The 17,804-nt window shown below is 39.8% G+C and overlaps 1 protein-coding gene across 10 annotated transcripts in view; it reads left to right on the forward strand.

The window, feature by feature from the left end:
• The window catches only part of CAB39L (calcium binding protein 39 like), a 109,692-nt gene that overhangs the window by 58,020 nt on the left and 33,868 nt on the right, over positions 1–17,804 (forward strand). For 9 of the 10 annotated variants that reach the window (XM_038368553.2, XM_043504501.1, XM_038368568.2 and 6 more), the window contains 3 exons: positions 3,702–3,866; positions 8,807–8,925; positions 17,258–17,426. In XM_038368553.2, the coding sequence (XP_038224481.1) occupies positions 3,702–3,866; positions 8,807–8,925; positions 17,258–17,426 (453 nt within the window). Of the gene's footprint in view, positions 1–3,695; positions 3,867–8,806; positions 8,926–17,257; positions 17,427–17,804 lie in introns of all 10 variants that reach the window. The other variant, XM_043504504.1, reaches the window with a different exon arrangement.

The raw sequence follows: 17,804 nt of genomic DNA on the forward strand, positions 1-17,804 counted from the left end.
AAAACCTTTTATCATTTTTGTTGCTCTCCTCTCAACTCTTTCCACTTGTCCACATCTTTCCTAAATTGTGGTCCTCAGAATTGAACCCAGTACTCCAGCTGGGGCCTCACCAGCGCTGTGTCCAATGGCACAATTTCCTTCTGTGTCTTTCATACAAACCTCCTGTTAATACATCCCAGAATCGTATCAGCTTTCTGTTCAGCTGCATTACATAGATGACTCATATTCAGTTTGTGGTCAACTATACCCACCAGATCCTTTTCAGCAGTACTACCACATTTTGTAGTTGTACATTTGATTTTTCCTTCCCAAGTGAAGTACTTTTCCCTTGTCTTTATTGAATTTCATCTTGATATTTAATAATCAATTTAGGCCCAAGATGCTTGAAAGAGAGCCTCTTTGTTCAGTGATACAGTTCCCCAACTGTCTCTGCATCACAGAACATGGGTATCTGCTGCACCCCTACCCTGGACTTCCAGTTTGGGAAGCTAAACAATTTAAAGTCACAATTCCAAAATCCACAGTCTGTAGCTACTCGGTGTTGTAGGTTTCTCTTGTCCTTTGCTTCTTGGATCATATGGATGTACTCAGATACTTTTGTTCATGGAACAGAATGTCTTCTGCATACAAGGTTGAAGTGGCATTCCCTCTAAGGAACAAAGTGCTTGTGTACTTCAGCAATGGGAGCTATTATAAAGAACTGTGAAGCTTAAATACAAGTGGCAAAATAGAGGCTAGAAATGATCTTTAAATTAAGGACCTGCATTTGAGGCTTCGGGGTCTCCCTGCACATAGATTATGAGGCTTCAGTCTAGAGAAGAGGCCCTTAAACTTGGCTAGGAATAGGCTATTCTAGGGTGTTGACCAGATGTCCCTATTTTATAGGGACAGTCCCAATATTTGGAGCTTTTTCTTATATAGGCGCCTTTTACACCCCACCCCCACCCCCTGTCCTGATTTTTCACACTTGCTGTCTGGTCACCCTAGGCCATGATAAGAGCACTTATCCTTTTGCTGGAGGATAGTATGTGAAAGCCAAATTGCAGTGTATCTAAGAGGGAATAAAAGAAGATGTTGAAGTTGTCAGTGTAGATCACATGTGCAAGGAGTTTAGAGATGAAGGAGAGGAGGAATATGAGATGCATGAAGACAGAATTGGAGTCAAGATGCTGTGTAACTCCCAGGTTTTTTTAATTTGTTTTTCCTTTTAAAATGATTTACTTTCCTATCTATAGCTCTATGAGGCTACAACTGAAGTCTGAATCTTTCAGAGATTTTCTGCCTGGCAGAAAGGACTATTTGCGTTTAGAGAGAAAAGTGGGTGGTGATTCGTTTTGTTTTTTTTTTGTTTTGTGTTTTACAAAATGCCAGAAATTTTCACATCCAGCTAAGCAGAACTGGTGAAAAGCCAAAAATGTACAGGTTTTGCTTTGGATATGAAAATATTTGCACCGCTTTCATAAAGACTTAGATTTTCAATTCACAAGATGACATCCCTGTTTCTAAGCCCTTTTGTATTCTGTGTGATAGCTCTAGTGATGTACCATTAACATTTGATGGTTAGAAATAGGCATGTTTTTAGAGTGAGCTGTCTTAATCAAAGATGGTGACCATGAGAAATGTTTGAGAAAAGAAAGCCTTCTATTGTGGCTAAATAAAACTTTAATTGGGAAGGGAATGTAGATTAGTCTCATCACACATTGACCTATCCAAATTAGTAGGCAATTGCAAACCTGGTACAGTTAGGACGTAAATAGTATTTGTTGTTTTATATAGTGCGAAGTGCATGCTGGAAGCTTTCCAGTTCGGTATGAAATCGGGGGGGGGGGCGGCTGATTCCAGTCTCTTTCCTGTAAATTTGGATTAATTCCATTGAAGTTAATAGAGTTGTACCAGTGTAATTGTGGTGTGACGTCAGCCCCATCTCAAAATCTCTACCTTGAAGTGCTTACAATCTATATATTGTGTGGTTTTCTATAGCATGTGGTGGGGATTATTTATGTAGCTTTATCATCTTGTTCTTTCAAACATTGAAAGACTTTTCATTCAGTAGAAACTATGCTCCTGGGGGAAATCTGTACCACTGCGCATGCGCAGAATTTATGTCCCTCGCAGACATCTTTGCTTCCACACAGAACGACAACTTTCTGATGGGGAAGCAAAGAGAAGCCACAAGAGCAATCATGTGACCCTCCCCAGCAGTATGTTTTGGGTGCCCAGGGCAGTCGGCAGAGAGGTAAATTGCTATGGGGCGGAGGGCAGGACTGGGTTCCCCCCCCCGACCCCCATGCTTCCTTCACCCATCTCTCCTCAGCTGCCTGCCCACACCTGGTGCACTTGGTGTGGAGGAGCAGGGCCCTGCGGTGTTGCGTTGGGATGTTTCATTGTGGAGCAGCCAGTGGCCTCTGCTCCCCAATGCCGTGCTCGAGCCTCCACATTTATTTGACAAATAAATAAAATTTGCAGAATTTTAAAATATTATGCGCAGAATTTTAATTTTTTTGGCACAGAATGCCCTCAGGAATAAAACTAGAGATGGGCTCAGACCAGAAGTCTGGATCTGAATGTTTGAAGACTGGATGTTCTTCTAAAAGATGTGCTCTAGGAATTATTTTGGGGAAGTTCTATGGCCTGTGTTATTATACAGGAGGTCAGACTAGATGATCACAGTGGTCCCTTCTGGCCTTGGATTCTGTGAATAACCACCAAAATTTGGGATGCTCAAAATCTTAACCTGGTTTTTAATCAGACTTTAAAAATGGCTCCTGTCTCTCTCCTTGGCCAAACCAAAGCCCTGGATTCAAATACCTTCTAGTTTAGGAGTGGATCTTAAGCAACACCCAGATTTTGTATCTTACACTCATGGTTGATGCACCTGAAAAGTTGTTCTCATCAAAAGTGTTTTAAAGTAAGCCGTGGAGGAGGAAGGATATTTGGCTTTGGTTTTGCTTAGTGACAATTGTTTTGTTTTAGCGGAAGCAGGTTAGATTGTTTACCTGCAATCTAGATATCTGTACACTCCATCGATAAGTTCCTAGTTAAAGGTAATGGGCCAGGCTTGCTGCTTGGTTTAGGATCTAAGTGGCAAAAACGCTGTCATGGGAAGAGTAGGTTGCTGTGATGCAAACCTGACACTGTCTGTAAGGAGTTACTTGGCCAACTGTAGTGAGGCCAGTGCAGCCCCGAAAGTAGGGGGCTTTGGAAAAGGTATATATCCAAGGCAGCTGGGAAGTGTGCTGATTCAGTGTGTCCTTCAACACCTTCCACTTGTGAAGTTCTTGTGGAGTCCTTTGCTGGAAACTGGAGGGAGGGTGGCAGCTGAAACATCCCCTGCCTTCATTTGGAGTGAATGCCTCCTGAAACGTAAAGGGGCCTTGCTACCACAAGGATGTGTATCTTACACCTTTACCCCAGAATCTGACCCCATTTTATGCATATTACACATGTGAATATATGGTATGTTGCATTTAAGTTCCCTGATAGCTGAATTAGTTCGTGGTTTTGCCTGAATAAGGGCTGCAGGATGCAGCGTGAATGTCCAGCCCCAGTTTATGCCAAAAATCTAGTAAACCATTTAATAACATTAACCATTTTTTTGTACTGGAATCTGTTTGAAGCTTTGTTTGAACAATTTTTCTTTACCAATTTTATTTATACTGTTTGTTCATTCTTTAACTGTTAATGTCCTGTTTGATTACCAGGCATCAGAAGAAGTGTCAAAATCACTGCAAGCAATGAAGGAAATTCTGTGTGGTACTAGTGACAAGGAGCCGCCTACGGAAACAGTGGCTCAACTGGCACAAGAATTATACAACAGTGGCCTGATAGTGACACTTATAGCCAACTTGCAGCTGATAGATTTTGAGGTACGTCAATATTAGTTCTCTGAAAGGAAGAATTCCATCTTTTGATCCTGATACTGTCATTTAGCTTAGTTGTAGTTTCCTAAAGTTTAACTGATTTGTGTAGCTAGGTCTTCCCAACACTCACTTTCACTATAAACTTTTAGACTTGCTGAAAGATGGGGGCTTTTTTCAATAGAGCATTCCTTTGTTGTTGTGTAGTGATCAATATGCTGATACACAGGTGCCCTCTCTTAATTATACATGATGCATTAGATTCTTTCCTGGCAGAAGTCTGTTGAGTGTCAGAATAACCAAAGGATGGACTGTTCAGATGCATAAGGCAATGGGATGCAAAATACTATTGAAAATATTATAATGCTATTATCTACTTCAGTGGTGTACCCTCATCCTGAGCGGGTTCAATTCTTGAGTCACACTATCTCTGAAAAGATACAGAATGAAAATGACCACAGCCATAGAAACATTTCTTTATGAAAAGAGACTGAAGGGATTGAGACTGCTTAGTTGATAGAGGTATACAAAATGATGAATGGCTTGATAGATTGGATCGATCCTGTTTTTCATTTCTGAGAGTAAAAGAATAAGGGGACATTAAATAAAATGGCAAGGCAGCAAACTGAATATTGGTAAAATAAGAGAATACGCAACTCGTAATTAGCCTTGGAAATTCATTGCCACAGTGTAACATTAAGGCAAAGAACTGGGAATAATTCAGAAAAGGATTAGACATTCATATGGACAATGAGAATATCTCCATTTACATTAGAAATTATTAAAAATAATTTAGGATGGATATAAACCCTCATAATCAATCTCTGACTGACTGATGCAGGTTGGGAAGAAACTTCCCTGTAGGGAGGTTATTCTAGAACTTCACTATAGCATTTTTTTTGCACTACCTATGAAGATGCTGTCAAAGACAAGATCCTGGGCTAGAGAGGCTACTGTTCAGATCCAATATGGAAATTCCTGTGTTTCCACTTGCTCTGTTGAATCATCACAAATAATTCAGCATGTTGGTGCAGAGTTAGAACTCAGGAATTCCGTACTTCCAGTCCTACAGGATGCTGACACAGTGCTTCCCATTAGGCACAGTTTGAAGTAGGGGCACTAACTGAATTTGTTGTATGGGGAGCCTCAGAAATTAAAACCAGGTTCCAGGGAGCATCATCCTTTAAACTTGTTTCCCAGGGTGACTCTATGTAATCCTATGAGAGTCACCTTTTGTGTGAGTTCCTGTGCCCCATTTAATGGAAAGAACCGTTTGTTGTGCTGTTACTTTCTGCCTCCTTTGAAAATGAATCAAGAGGAGGAACATTTTCCTCTGTGTGAAACTTGAAGTCCTTTAGAGCTGTAACGAGGGCTTTCACTGAAATGCTATAAGAAAAAAATACTTGTGGTATTTCACTGGAAAATATGAAAAATATGTTCCCTCTCACGGCATTTCGGTGAGACTTAATGTTCATTTTGCAGTATTAAATGGCATGGCCTTGGGAGATTTATGTTCTAGGGATAGATTATTTTCATTTACTTTTTAATATAAAAATTCCGTTGTCAACACAAGTTCCTTCCTCTCCCTCTATTTTTGAACTGATAGAGGTTTTTTTGATCATAGAATTTCTTCAGTTATTTCTCTTGCAATTGCTAAATGTTTGTCGCTAAATGTTTTCTTTAAAATCAGAAAAATAATCCAGTAGTTTACAAACTGTAAAAAAAATAAAAGGCACCATCAGCATACAACTTCTCAAATCATGGGATAACTACTACTTTAAAAGCATGGCATTCTGTATAGTTTATATCAAATGGGAAATATTCCTTGGCTTATTTCTCCAGAGTACAGTCTTCTAAGCCAGGACTCTGTCCGATGTGTCAACTGTGCACCAGCAACTATGTGGTATTATTACTGTGAACAGAACTCTAAATACTTCACTTGTGAAATTAGCCTCATCCATGACAAAATTATATAATCACACAGCAAAACTCTCTGCTTTGCCACAGGCGTTATTGTTAGACAAATCAAGTGGATGAAATGTATACTGCATCAGTAAAAGGTAATTGAAAAGGAGTTTAGTAACAGTATATGCCCACTGTGTCTTCAGGTTCCCATAATTTTTTGAGCTTCTTAACTTTCCTGGCCACATTTGAGCCTTATTTTGCTGTCTTCCAATTGTTACCCACGTATAACTGATTGAGTGTCTGTCCAATTCGTTACTTGTCAGCATGTAAATGTGTGTTTTGTGTTTAATCCCCATTTGTACCATTATAAATCGTGTTAAAATCTGGGGGGGGGGGGTTGAGGATTGATGCTCTTATTAAACAGTGGAGATGGCCCTGAGCAGGAATCATGAATCCAAACAAAACTGATCTTTGGGGAGTTCTAATTCGAATTCAGATCTGAACTTGGGCCAATAACTACAAAAAGCTCTATTAATTGGCTAATAAAGAGGGTGAGAAAAAGCCAATAGCCGAGGACAAATGATAACATAAAACCGCTACATTACAGAGATCCTACATTCATTTTCTCGTCTGTGATTCCTTTAAAATATCATATTGGCTTGAGTTGTTTTATGGCATAGGAATCTGGTAAATTATTATCCACATGATGAGTTTATTATCCCTTGATCATATCTAGTCACTGTGCTTTGGCTCCAGTTTTGCCCCTCCTCTACTCTGCCTCTGTTGTATCTTAAGTTTTTCATTATAAAGAGAACTTGCATTGCAAATTCCACATAAAGAAAGCATTGCAAAATCACCTAATTCTTGCGTACATTTTTGATGGGTGCCTGCCTTTAGCGTCTAGGAGATGTGCCATTTTAAAACACATCATTGTAGTACACTTAGTGTTTAAAACTTAATATAATGTTTTTGGCACTCCTCCTACTTTCGTGGACAGAGACGGTGGTGATTCCAAAATTTAAAATGAGAATATGGTGAGCTATGTGGCTGATATTTGTAAAGCCCTTAATGATTTAGGCTTGAAGAACCTGAGTGATTATCCCTCTGCTGTGAGCCCGTAAAGCAGTTATGATTGCTGACTTTCCTGAAGTTCAGACTGGATAGTGCAAGGGCTTTGTCTGTTCAGGGCCCCTCACTCTGTGAAAATTTTTCGCTAAATGAGTCTTCCAGAGTCCCTCTGAGGCTGACTTCAGGACTTTGTATAAGGCCTTTTTGTTTGGGCACTTGCCTACCTACAATGGGAAATTTAAAAGTATGAGGTTTTTCTTTCAGAAGACCTCCCCCACTACCACCAACGTACCTGGGTTTCTGTCTGACATTTGAACATAATACATCAAGAAAATAATATCCCCCACTTACCAGGAATCTGGATGTGGTGGGGCCAGGATCTGTCGTCTTTGGGACAAGCCTCATCTCTTTTCTTCTCTAGTCTATTCAGTGTTCCTTTCATGTCTGTACCCGCTGGCATGATGTCACTGGAAGTCCAGACACTCGAGAGGCAGTACCCAGGGTCTGAGAAATCTCTCCTCAAATCCTGTGTTTATGCAGCTAGGATCATTTACATTTCTGGCCAGTGTTGTCTCCCCTTTTTTCAACAGCTCTTCTTTTCTGGATTATTTTCATTGTGTACTAACTTTTGGAGCTCCTGGGAACACGTCTTATGACTTACTGATTTAAATTGTGCAGTACTCCAGATTTATGTGGAGAGTGTTACAGTTTAAAAGGGAATATTTTAAAAAAGAAGTTGGCTTAATTACAGGAATGTCCAAGTGTCAACAATATCTCAAACAGCAGCAGATGGGCCATCCTACTGATTTGATTCCCTTTCTTAGTCTCTTACTGTCCAAGCCAGCTGGGCTGAAACAACTAGGAAGGCAGAATATTCAGTCCTTCTCAAGAGTGATTTATTTGCAAGGATAAAGCTAGGAAAATTCTCCTCTGTGAAACTATCTGCCCTTTGCCTTGAGACCTTCATTAATTTCCCAGCCAAGGAATGTGTTTGTCTTCTTGTAATGCATCTATGAATATTATACAGATTATAAATAACACTTTTGTATGGTTTGCATTGTCCATTATGACCCAATATTTATCCGTTACAAGACCTTTAATGTGGCGCTCTCCACTTTTGCAATAGCAACCTCTCTGGGTGATTATAGAATGGCTCACAAGGGCCTTCTCAGAGGTCTTTAACTGGAGTGATGATGACTAATGCAGTACAAGATTCAGAAGATGTGTATATATGGGGAGTAATAACAGGAGAAAATGGGAGGGTTCTTTGGGGCTTCAGCGAAGTTATGGACCAATCTCATCCAGTTTTGAGGGAATAAAGTAGAGTCAACAACAACAAAAAACCATAGCACATATAAAGACAAATGTTATTGTCGTTTACTTAAGGTTAACATAAAGAGTATCAGAGGAATGCTAGTCCTGTCCTTCAGTACACCAGGCACGTTGCTGTATCCTAGGGGTTGGAATTAAGCTCTAAAAATAGGGGTTTTTTTAAGAGTAAGAGGTAGCTAAGTTTGAGCTATCATTTTGATAGTATAAAAAGGAAAAAGGTCTAGTCTGACCAAGTGGGTCAAACCATGCATTGCACTGCCCCATTGGGAGCTCAGTTTGAGTGCTGCTGTGAGGACTCAAAATCTGGGGGCTAAGCGAGCAGTTGTGCATCACTGGGGAGATGTTTGCTAATTAATAGAATAAAGGATTTGGTTTTTGTCTGCACTTTTGGCAAAAGAAAAATGCAAAAGGTGCAATTGGTATTGTCCAGAACAAATAGATGGGGGAATTAAAGGATCCTGTTACGCCACTGAAGATGCACCCATCTTTTGAGGAATAAGATGTGGGGGTCAACAGCAAAGAAAGACAGCTAGGGCAAACTAGTTCTGTTTTGGTCTCTTTTCCTATTGTAAATAAAGACTCTAATGAATAATCAAATTCTTGCATGTTTTCACACTTGCAATTATGTTTTGTTTCTTTAATAGGGCAAAAAGGATGTGTCCCAGATATTTAACAACATCTTGAGAAGACAAATTGGCACCCGAAGCCCTACTGTGGAATACATTAGTGCCCATCCACATATCCTATTTATGCTTCTAAAAGGGTGGGTGTTCATTTTAATCTGAGTTTGATTTCCATTAGGCAGGATTGTCTGGAGCATGCTTGTATTGCGTTTTATCTACCTTGTACGATGGTGGGGGGGGGGGGGAAGGTGGATGAAATTTCAGCCTTAATTTCAGATTTCTTGGCTTCTGTTGACTTGCTACTACTTAAGTGGACTCTTGTACACATTTCAGTACCTGCATTATTTATTTGGCCGTGATTTCTTGGCCAAACTCCATATTGGGGTAATTACATTCTGACTGCTTTCACCTCTATTTTCCATATGATAGTTTCGTCCATTCCTGCCCTAAACTGTTGTGTAGGATCGATGGGTGCAGCTACACAACTGCTGAGTTCCCTTCACAGGTTGCTGCATTTTGGTAGTGAGCAAAATGATTCCTATGATATTTGACCAAATTCTGGACTATTGCATGTTGTGTAGAGAAACAAGAGACTATCTGAAAGGTAGCGGTGTCTGAAAGGCATGCTCTAGAACCCCTCGTGACCACCTGGAAGTTCCTCCTTGTGAACTTTGCATGGTTGGGGCTCTGTGAGTTTTGGACTTACATCAGAGAGGAGAATGGAATCAGGGAACATGTTCCCCTCAACAACCAGCAGATTTCCAAGTGCAGATCAATGCAGAAGTTAACGCTGCTCTTTTCAGCATTAATTCTTGCTCTGGTTTCTGTCTCTCAGAAGGATTTAGTGCTCAGTGCAGTGGCCTTCAAGGTGAGCTATGCTGCCATGAAAGGGGACTAGGGAGCAGCACAGAGGAGATGTTAACTGCATTGATGCATGTGAATGTGTGAAAGTGGGACCAAACTTCTCCGAGGCTTCTGTTCTCTCTGCTTGGCCACAAATCTCCCTGCCCTTATATTACAAATCTTATCTTTTCCAAGGTTTGAAAGCTGCTATTTTCTGATTTACCCTTTTATATTTTTTTTTTCCTGGGGGAGGGTGAATATAGGCCATTGTTTATAAAGAGCTTTTGGATTGTTTGGATGAAAGTTACTATGTGTAAAAATAAGATGTTATATTGGTCAGTTAATAAATATAACCAGTATAATCTCTTGATTAACCATGTAATAGCAGTACTGTTAAACCCAGGCATTTAAAAATCATGAGATGGGCTCCCAAAATTGAGATTTAAAGACCCCCAAATGTATTTTTTTAATTACCTTTTTTGAGCCTTTAGGGTTTTAATTTTCAAGCTTTTTTTCTGCAACCATGGATAGCAACTTGCTGTTTACAAAAAATGCACTTGGGATTTTCATATAACATGAAACATTAACATTTCATATAACATGAGCTGGGACTTTTAAAAAAAAATCCCAAATATTCTAAGACTCGCAATGAAATAGCAAGAGCTGGCAACATGCTCACAGCTCTGGTAATGATTAAAAAAAATAATTGGACTTCGACTATTACTAGTGGGGATTTTTTTTCCTTGGATTTTCCTGATTAGGAGCCTGCTCCTGTTGAAATTGGTGGCAAAATTCTGGTTGCCTTCAATGGGAGCAGGATTGGTCCCACTATTTTGATAAAATGATGGGGTGATAAATACAGAAACTGGGCCACTCATTAGTCTTAACATATAATTGGATTTAATAGTTTAACTTTAATTTATCTTTAACCTTGAAACTCAGACTTATTTTATATCTGTTAATCCGAGTCACTGAGGCAGCAGATTTCTCAAAAGGATGACAGCCAATCAGCTATATGGATTTTTGTTGTTGCTGAATTTTAATTAATTAATGTCAAGCTACAGATTATGTTTTGAGTGAATACTATATTTCAGAAAACTAGTCTTTATGATTATGCCATTTTTTCTCTATAAAATATTGGCATTTTGTTAAATTTAATAGTATTAAAATATATACAGCAATTTTCATAAAGCAAGGCATGAGGTCCATTCACTTGTTTCAATAACACATTTGTCTGCACAAATTTGGCATTTGCATGTGACTTTCATGTCCAGTTGTAATGATTGCATATACAAAAGAAGGTGTGCAAAAATCTCACAGATTTTGGGCGTCAACTACGAAGTGAGTTGGTTGATCATAAGTAAAACAAAATTCCCACAGGAAATACTTTACAGCTCACTTGTATAGTTCCTTCATTTTGATACATTCAAAGTGCTGCCTATTTAATGTTTGTGTTCAAATCCTGAAGTACCCTGCCTGTGAACACATTGCTCAAATGAAAAGCTACATTTTTGTTGCGTTGAGACTAGTCTGCAGAGATTTGTGTAAGGGATTTCTGTTCTTCTCTGCTGGCTGTAGATATGACTTCTCCGGCAGGTCTCCACAGGAGAATATAGGCAGTGAGAAAGTGAGTATCTCCAACAAATGTTTGTGCTCAGCGTGGATCTGCATGGGTCAAATCCTACAGAAAGGGGCATTTGAAGACCATCTCTGCTGCTCCCCAATCCCAAATACTTCAGGCTGGTCTACACTGAAAAGATATATTGGCATAGGTACGTTTCAAGAGACATAGCTATCCTGACCTAACCACTGGTGTAAACAGCACTAAGTTAATGGAAGTATTCTTCCATCAGCCTAGCTACCGCCTCTCAGGGAGATGTATTAATTACTGCAATAAGAGAACCCCGCCTGTTGCTGTAGTGAATGTCTACACTGAAGTGCTATAGCAACACAGCTGCAGCAGCGTTTTTAAGTGTAGATATAGCATCAGTAGCAGTTGTCTGCAAACAGCTTCTGGGACTAAGGATTTCTTCAATCTACCGTTTTGCAGCTCAGCTTCAAATGGCTATGAAAATATGTACACTGTTCCTTTAAATTTCTATCAGGAATCCAGGTAGAGGCTAGGCAAGGTTCCACGCAGAAACTTGACAGTGAAGTAGAGAAGGGAGGAATAGCTGAAGAAATAATGTTTTTCTCATGCTGATTAAGTTTCTTGTTCAGAGTTAGAGGAAAGCAACTCTCTCTGTGACCGTTTTGCCTTTGTCACGTGACAGTGATAGTAGTTCCTTTAATCATTGCTTAAGTAAAAATTTCATAACATTTTCTGTTGATTTAAGTAAAAAAATAAATATTTGTCTAATATTTAAGTCAGTTTTTTTAACCATTTTTTCACCCCTTTTTGCTAGTTTTCTTCTTTGGATTCTTCTCTCCTTCCCCCTCCAATTTTCTTTGGCACATTTCCTGGTTTTATACGATGTGGCACAATTCTGTAAAATATTTTTGGATCGTGTCCCAAGTACTCTTTGGACTATATGGAAATAAATTGGGAAAAAAAAGATAATATGGAAGCTTATAATGTATATTGTAGCATCAGTGGGAATAGCATTAATAACTGTGCCAAAATATTAATGTATGCCAGTCCTGGAGAACCTTATAAGAAAGAGCTAAAAAATTCTACTGGAGTGGTCCAAAACTTTCACTTTTACAATATTATAGCAGTATTTGGGGATTGTTGCTGAATGCTGTAACTTTTATTTACTCATCATCATTGTGGCAAATCTCAAAGGTACATAGCATCCGTGTAAATCAAGCACCACCTGAATTGATTTCTGTCAAGGTGCTTAATGTGGTCTAGCTGCACATTCAGCTTATGGCCCTCACTAGCAGTTGTCTTGCACCACTGAAGTTTGTGGCACCTATGTGATCACTGGCCATGTAGTGACATTCCTTAGTATACGTGCTTTGGAATTCATTGGTCTTCAATTCTTATAACATGTCCATACCAAGAATGCAGCTGAAACTGAACCATTGCTGCTGGAGGTGGCTGCTGGGTTTATTAGTTTTGAAGATCCTCATTTGTGATCTTGACCTGCCGCTTGATATGGAACAACTGACAAAGATGATGACCATTGAAAACATCAATCTGATGTTCTTCAGCCTTCCTCAGCACTGCGCCCATACGATGGAGTTGATATAACCGTGGATCCATAGATCCACAGCTTCATAGCAAGCTTGATGTCACAACGTCCCCTCAGAGGCTGCTGAAGAGCATGAAATATGGCAGCAGCTGCTGCCATACAAGCATCCACAGGTGCTGGCTTCTAATTTTCCTCAGGGGTGCTCAACCCCCGCTAAGCCCCAACCCCACTCCACCCTGCCTCTTCTTGCCCCCACTCCACACCTGGTCATGCCCCCATTCCACCCCTTTCCCCAAGGCCTCATCCCGCCTGCCTCTTCCCCACCTCTTTCCGCCCCCTCCCCCAAATGTGTAAGCCACGGCATGCAAGAGGTGCTGGGAGGGGGAGGAGTTGATCGGCAGGGGGCTGCGGGCGGGAGTGGAGTGGGGGGAGCTTGGCTGCCACTGGGTGCTAAGCACCTGCTAATTTTTCTCCGTGGGTGCTCCAGCGCCTATCCAAGCATCTACATCTTTTGAGCATTCTCCAGTGCTGTCTGACACTGCCCAAGTATTTGACAGTTGCTACCTGGGTAGATTTTTACTGAGCTGGTTGTAATCTGGATCTGGGGCCTGCTTGATGGCAGTGGCCAGGGGCTTAGTTTTATCCAGATTAATTACCAGATCAACATGTGCTGCTTCTTTCCTGACCAGATGGGCCGTCAGCTGCAGCAATTCACCACACTGAGCCAACAAGACAATGTTATTGGTGTATTCAAGAACTCGAAGTAGAATGGTGTTCAGTTCAGTGCCACTGATGGCTGCCTCTTGAAGATTATCTATCAACCAGTCAATAGCAGTATTGCAGAATGCAGCCTTGCTGAACTCCCATGGAGACAGGAAACCATGCCATGTATCTGCCTTTGACTCAAACACAGCTTTTTGTTCCTTTATAGACCTCTTTGTGCTCTCTTGATTGATAGAACTTTTTTATACAAGGGATCTTAATAAGGTGCCTTGAGCCTGTAATACATTTGAGTGAACACAGGGGCACCTATCTGCATGGATTCAACTTTGGGGTTGAGTTCCAGATTCCACAACGTATAGTAAGTACCTAACATGGGGTAGGGCCCCAAGCCTGCAATTTGTTGCACGTGAACAGTGTTCTGTGCTCATGCCATGAATTGCAAGATTGGGTCTATGTGCTTAACTTAGCCCTGTCTTTTCTTTATTGATTATGTATTTTTTTGTGAATATAATATAATATTTCATTACAAAATTCATTTACAAAAAGAAGGAAAACTGAAACAAACCCAAAGTAATTCCACAAGTATTCTCTCCCTATTATCTCCCTGAATTTGGCCATCTCTGTTATAAAATTATAGCATGCTCTCTCTGACATACATCCTCATTGACTTATTTATTAAATAAGATGTATCTTTTACACACAATCGTAGAAAAAACAGCACAGAACTATCAGGAAGGCAAGTCATTGTTTGCATAGTATTGTATGAAAAATTTCCATTGCCACCTGACAGTCAGTTCCCAGCAGCAACAACAAAAGGTCACTTTTTTCACTGCATAATGTGAGCTCTGTTGTTTAAGTGGGAAGATTCCTGAATAAGATCTCCTTCCCAGCATTTCCTGTGTAATATTGCCGTGGTACTGCCAGCTTGAGATAACTATTATCTCCAGTCCTCATTTTACTTCTCAATCCCTCCCAAATTGTCAGCTTCACAAAAAGACTCAGCAAACAGTTTGGGGTGTGTGTGTGTGTGTGTGTGTGTGTGTAAAATATAAAAATAATAGGATAATTGACTTACTTGCTGCCAAAGGGACTAACTTTAATGGTCTTGTATTTTCCTTTTGGAGGCTCAGTATGATTTGCAGAGTGCAAATAGGACTTCAAATGAATGTAGCTTTTGATGTATAAATTAGCAAATGTACTTGGGCCAAATTAATCCCTGATGTCCATTGGAATCCATTGCATTCTGTGGTGTTAGACCAGGGATGAATTCAGTCCCCTGTGATGTAAAATAATGTATAACTTTGTACCAGAGAAAATTACAGCAGACTTCAGTTCAGGTGCTAGGATGGCATTCTGTACATGGAAGAAATCAGAGTTCAAAATCTCTATGGGCTGCCTTGCCATGCTGTGTTTCTGTGCTGTACTCCATTTCTGCCTCCTTTCTGAATAGGGATAATATCTGTGCTATTACAGCATCACTAAAAGCTTGATCCTGTGCTCATTAAAGTTGATAGCAAAACTTTCATTAACTTCAGTGGTGTCGGATCAGGCCTAAGAAGCTGAGGGGGATGTGGCAATTTGTCAAGAAGTCTCTTTTTGTGCCCCTCCAATCTTGATGCCCTGCTTGTCTCCTTCTTCTACCCTTATCTCTGTGCTTTCTTCTATCCTGCCCCCACTGTGCCGAGTGACTTCTGTTCTCATTCAAAAAAAGAAAAGGAGTACTTGTGGCACCTTAGAGACTAACAAATTTATTAGAGCATAAGCTTAGTCTCTCTTTGACTTGCTGATTTCACAGTGTCCACAAAAATGAGTTGTAAATATTTAAAAAGTGATTTCTTCTTCTGGGTTTCCTGTGTTGAGTGTCTAACTTTTAGGTTTTAAGTTCTTCAGAGAAGGTAGGATCTTCATTTTGTGTTTTTATACCATTGAGTATATTGTCAGCTAATAACAACTAATAATCATCACTAACAATGCTGTATTAGCATCTGGTAATGAATTACTTTCCCTCCTGGTTCTCTGTAAAATTCCACAGTGGCTCTGAATGGAACTGCTGGTGCAGACAAAATGCTAATTATGGCCAGATAGCTGGTAATCTTCTTTCAGGTATATTCCAGGAGCCAAGTACAACTTGCCTTACTTACGTAGCCCCAGTGATGTACCAAATTCTGGATAATGAAGCGTTTGACTTAAGGGTTTTACTGCGTTTACTTACAATGATACTTGTATTTTTGGAAGTGTATTGTGTTGGCAAAAATATAATTTATTTATATTCCTCCTAAAATGTGCCCAGCCATTAAACATTTCCTGGCCACCCTCCTAGAAGTGACTCTGCCTCTTCTGTTTGAAAATGTGCGTTTGTACTAATGTGACCTGATGCAGTAGAGAAGAGGAAACTCTTAACAGAAAACATCTGTGGACATTTACTATATAAAGAGTCATATGTTTAGGGTGCAAATGGCCCCCAAAATGATAGAGATATGCTTGATTGTCATCAGCTGCTTGGGATTTGTTTTAGTTTGAGGCAAGAGGAGCTTCATTTAACTTTTGAATCAGTGGTTCATATTTCACTAGGCCAGCTATTGTAGTCATCACATGGAAATATGCAGTCTTAGTACGCTCTGGAAACACTACCATTCTTTTTAACATGGAAGCTGGTGGTGAATTTGAAAGGCCCACTCACTCACAGCACAGATGGCAGTCTGTCTTATTTTTTAAGCCTGACAATAGAAATTAATTGTTCTGAGAAACAATAAGGCAGATAAGCTTTGGCTAACAGGCAGTTTTGATATGCTGTAGTCAATCTATTGAAGCAGAGTTTCCTCTCTGTTCATTTGGGTTCTGTCACTTTCAGCTAAATGAACATTGTTAAAGCATGTTCATTGTGTAGTAATTTAAATGTTGTTGTAGGGGGGTTTTTTGTTGGCTAAATCACATCCATTTTTTTTCTTGAAACCTTATATGCTTTATTTCAATATGCACTTTGACTTGAAGGAGATGCAATGTGTTACACAGGAATTAGAGAGATGACTCTTCTCCCCCCCCCCCCCCCCCCGGGAAGTATGCTTGCTGCTGTACAATACAGTGTCTTTGCCATAAGGTGATTACAACCAGAGGGCTAAATGCTGGTCTTCTGAACAAAGCTCCACAGAGACTGAGGTGGACAAAATTCTCCCCAAACTCCCAGGCTGCAGAATAGGTCATCAGAACTGCAGAGAGACAGACACTGAAGAGGCTCTATGGATAAACACTTCCTCTCTTGCTTGTTAGAGATTAGTGTTCCAGTCGAGTCTTTTCTTATTGCAGAGTGGAGAGGAGAAAAACATGGTCTACGAGGCAGCAGATATTTTACTTATAAAAGTTAAGGGTCTTAGAATTATTTAAAAAGGGGGTTGGAATATACTGTATTTGGTTTACCCTCTCAATTCCAAAATGGTGAAGGAATTCTGTTCAAAATTTTCAAACACCCCCCAAAATCACCTTTCAGCAGAGGCCAAGCGTAAAAATTTCAATAGAAATGTAAGTATTGCAAAAAATTTAGTTTTCATTCCAACCCCTTGTTTTTGTTTTTGTTTTTTGTACTATTAGCAACCTTAATTATATAGCTGAGGTTTCTTAAGTATGGGTCTAAGCCATGAAGGTTAGATCCAGTGTTCTGTTTTAGGGTCTTCTAGTATGTGTTTCTGTTGGTAGATGCATCTTGTATATGGTAGGCAGTTGTCCATTTATGTTTAAAATAACCCTCTTTGTCTGGTGCTTTTTCATACTCTAGGTACGAAGCACCTCATATTGCCTTACGCTGTGGAATTATGCTGAGAGAATGTATCCGGCATGAGCCACTTGCCAAAATCATCCTTTTCTCAGAACAATTCAGAGACTTTTTCAAATATGTGGAAATGTCAACGTTTGACATCGCTTCTGATGCCTTTGCTACATTTAAGGTAAATTATTTGATGTCTATGGGAACTTTACAATGCTGGGTTTAAAACACCACTCCTCCCTCACTGGCTTTAGACTGTTGGATGTGGTACAGTACACAGAGATTGGGTTTTTCTTTCTAGTAGACTGCTTTCTTTACTGTTAGATAGAGAGGACTAAATTCATCCCTGGTCTCATTGTGACTGGATTTACAGCCGTGATAGAGTCAGTCCAGAGTCTTTAATTTAATCCAGATTTCTGTTTCTTTGTCCTTCATCCTGACATCCCAAGGCATTCTGTATAACTGTTTAAAATTAGCCATGTGTCACATATAATCCCTTAAAAAACATATATATGGAATGAATCATTTTAAAGTCATTCACAATGTTTCTTACTTCATA

This window comes from Dermochelys coriacea, chromosome 1 (genome assembly GCF_009764565.3).
Source record: "Dermochelys coriacea isolate rDerCor1 chromosome 1, rDerCor1.pri.v4, whole genome shotgun sequence".
In the NCBI taxonomy this organism is placed as follows: Eukaryota; Metazoa; Chordata; order Testudines; family Dermochelyidae; genus Dermochelys; species Dermochelys coriacea.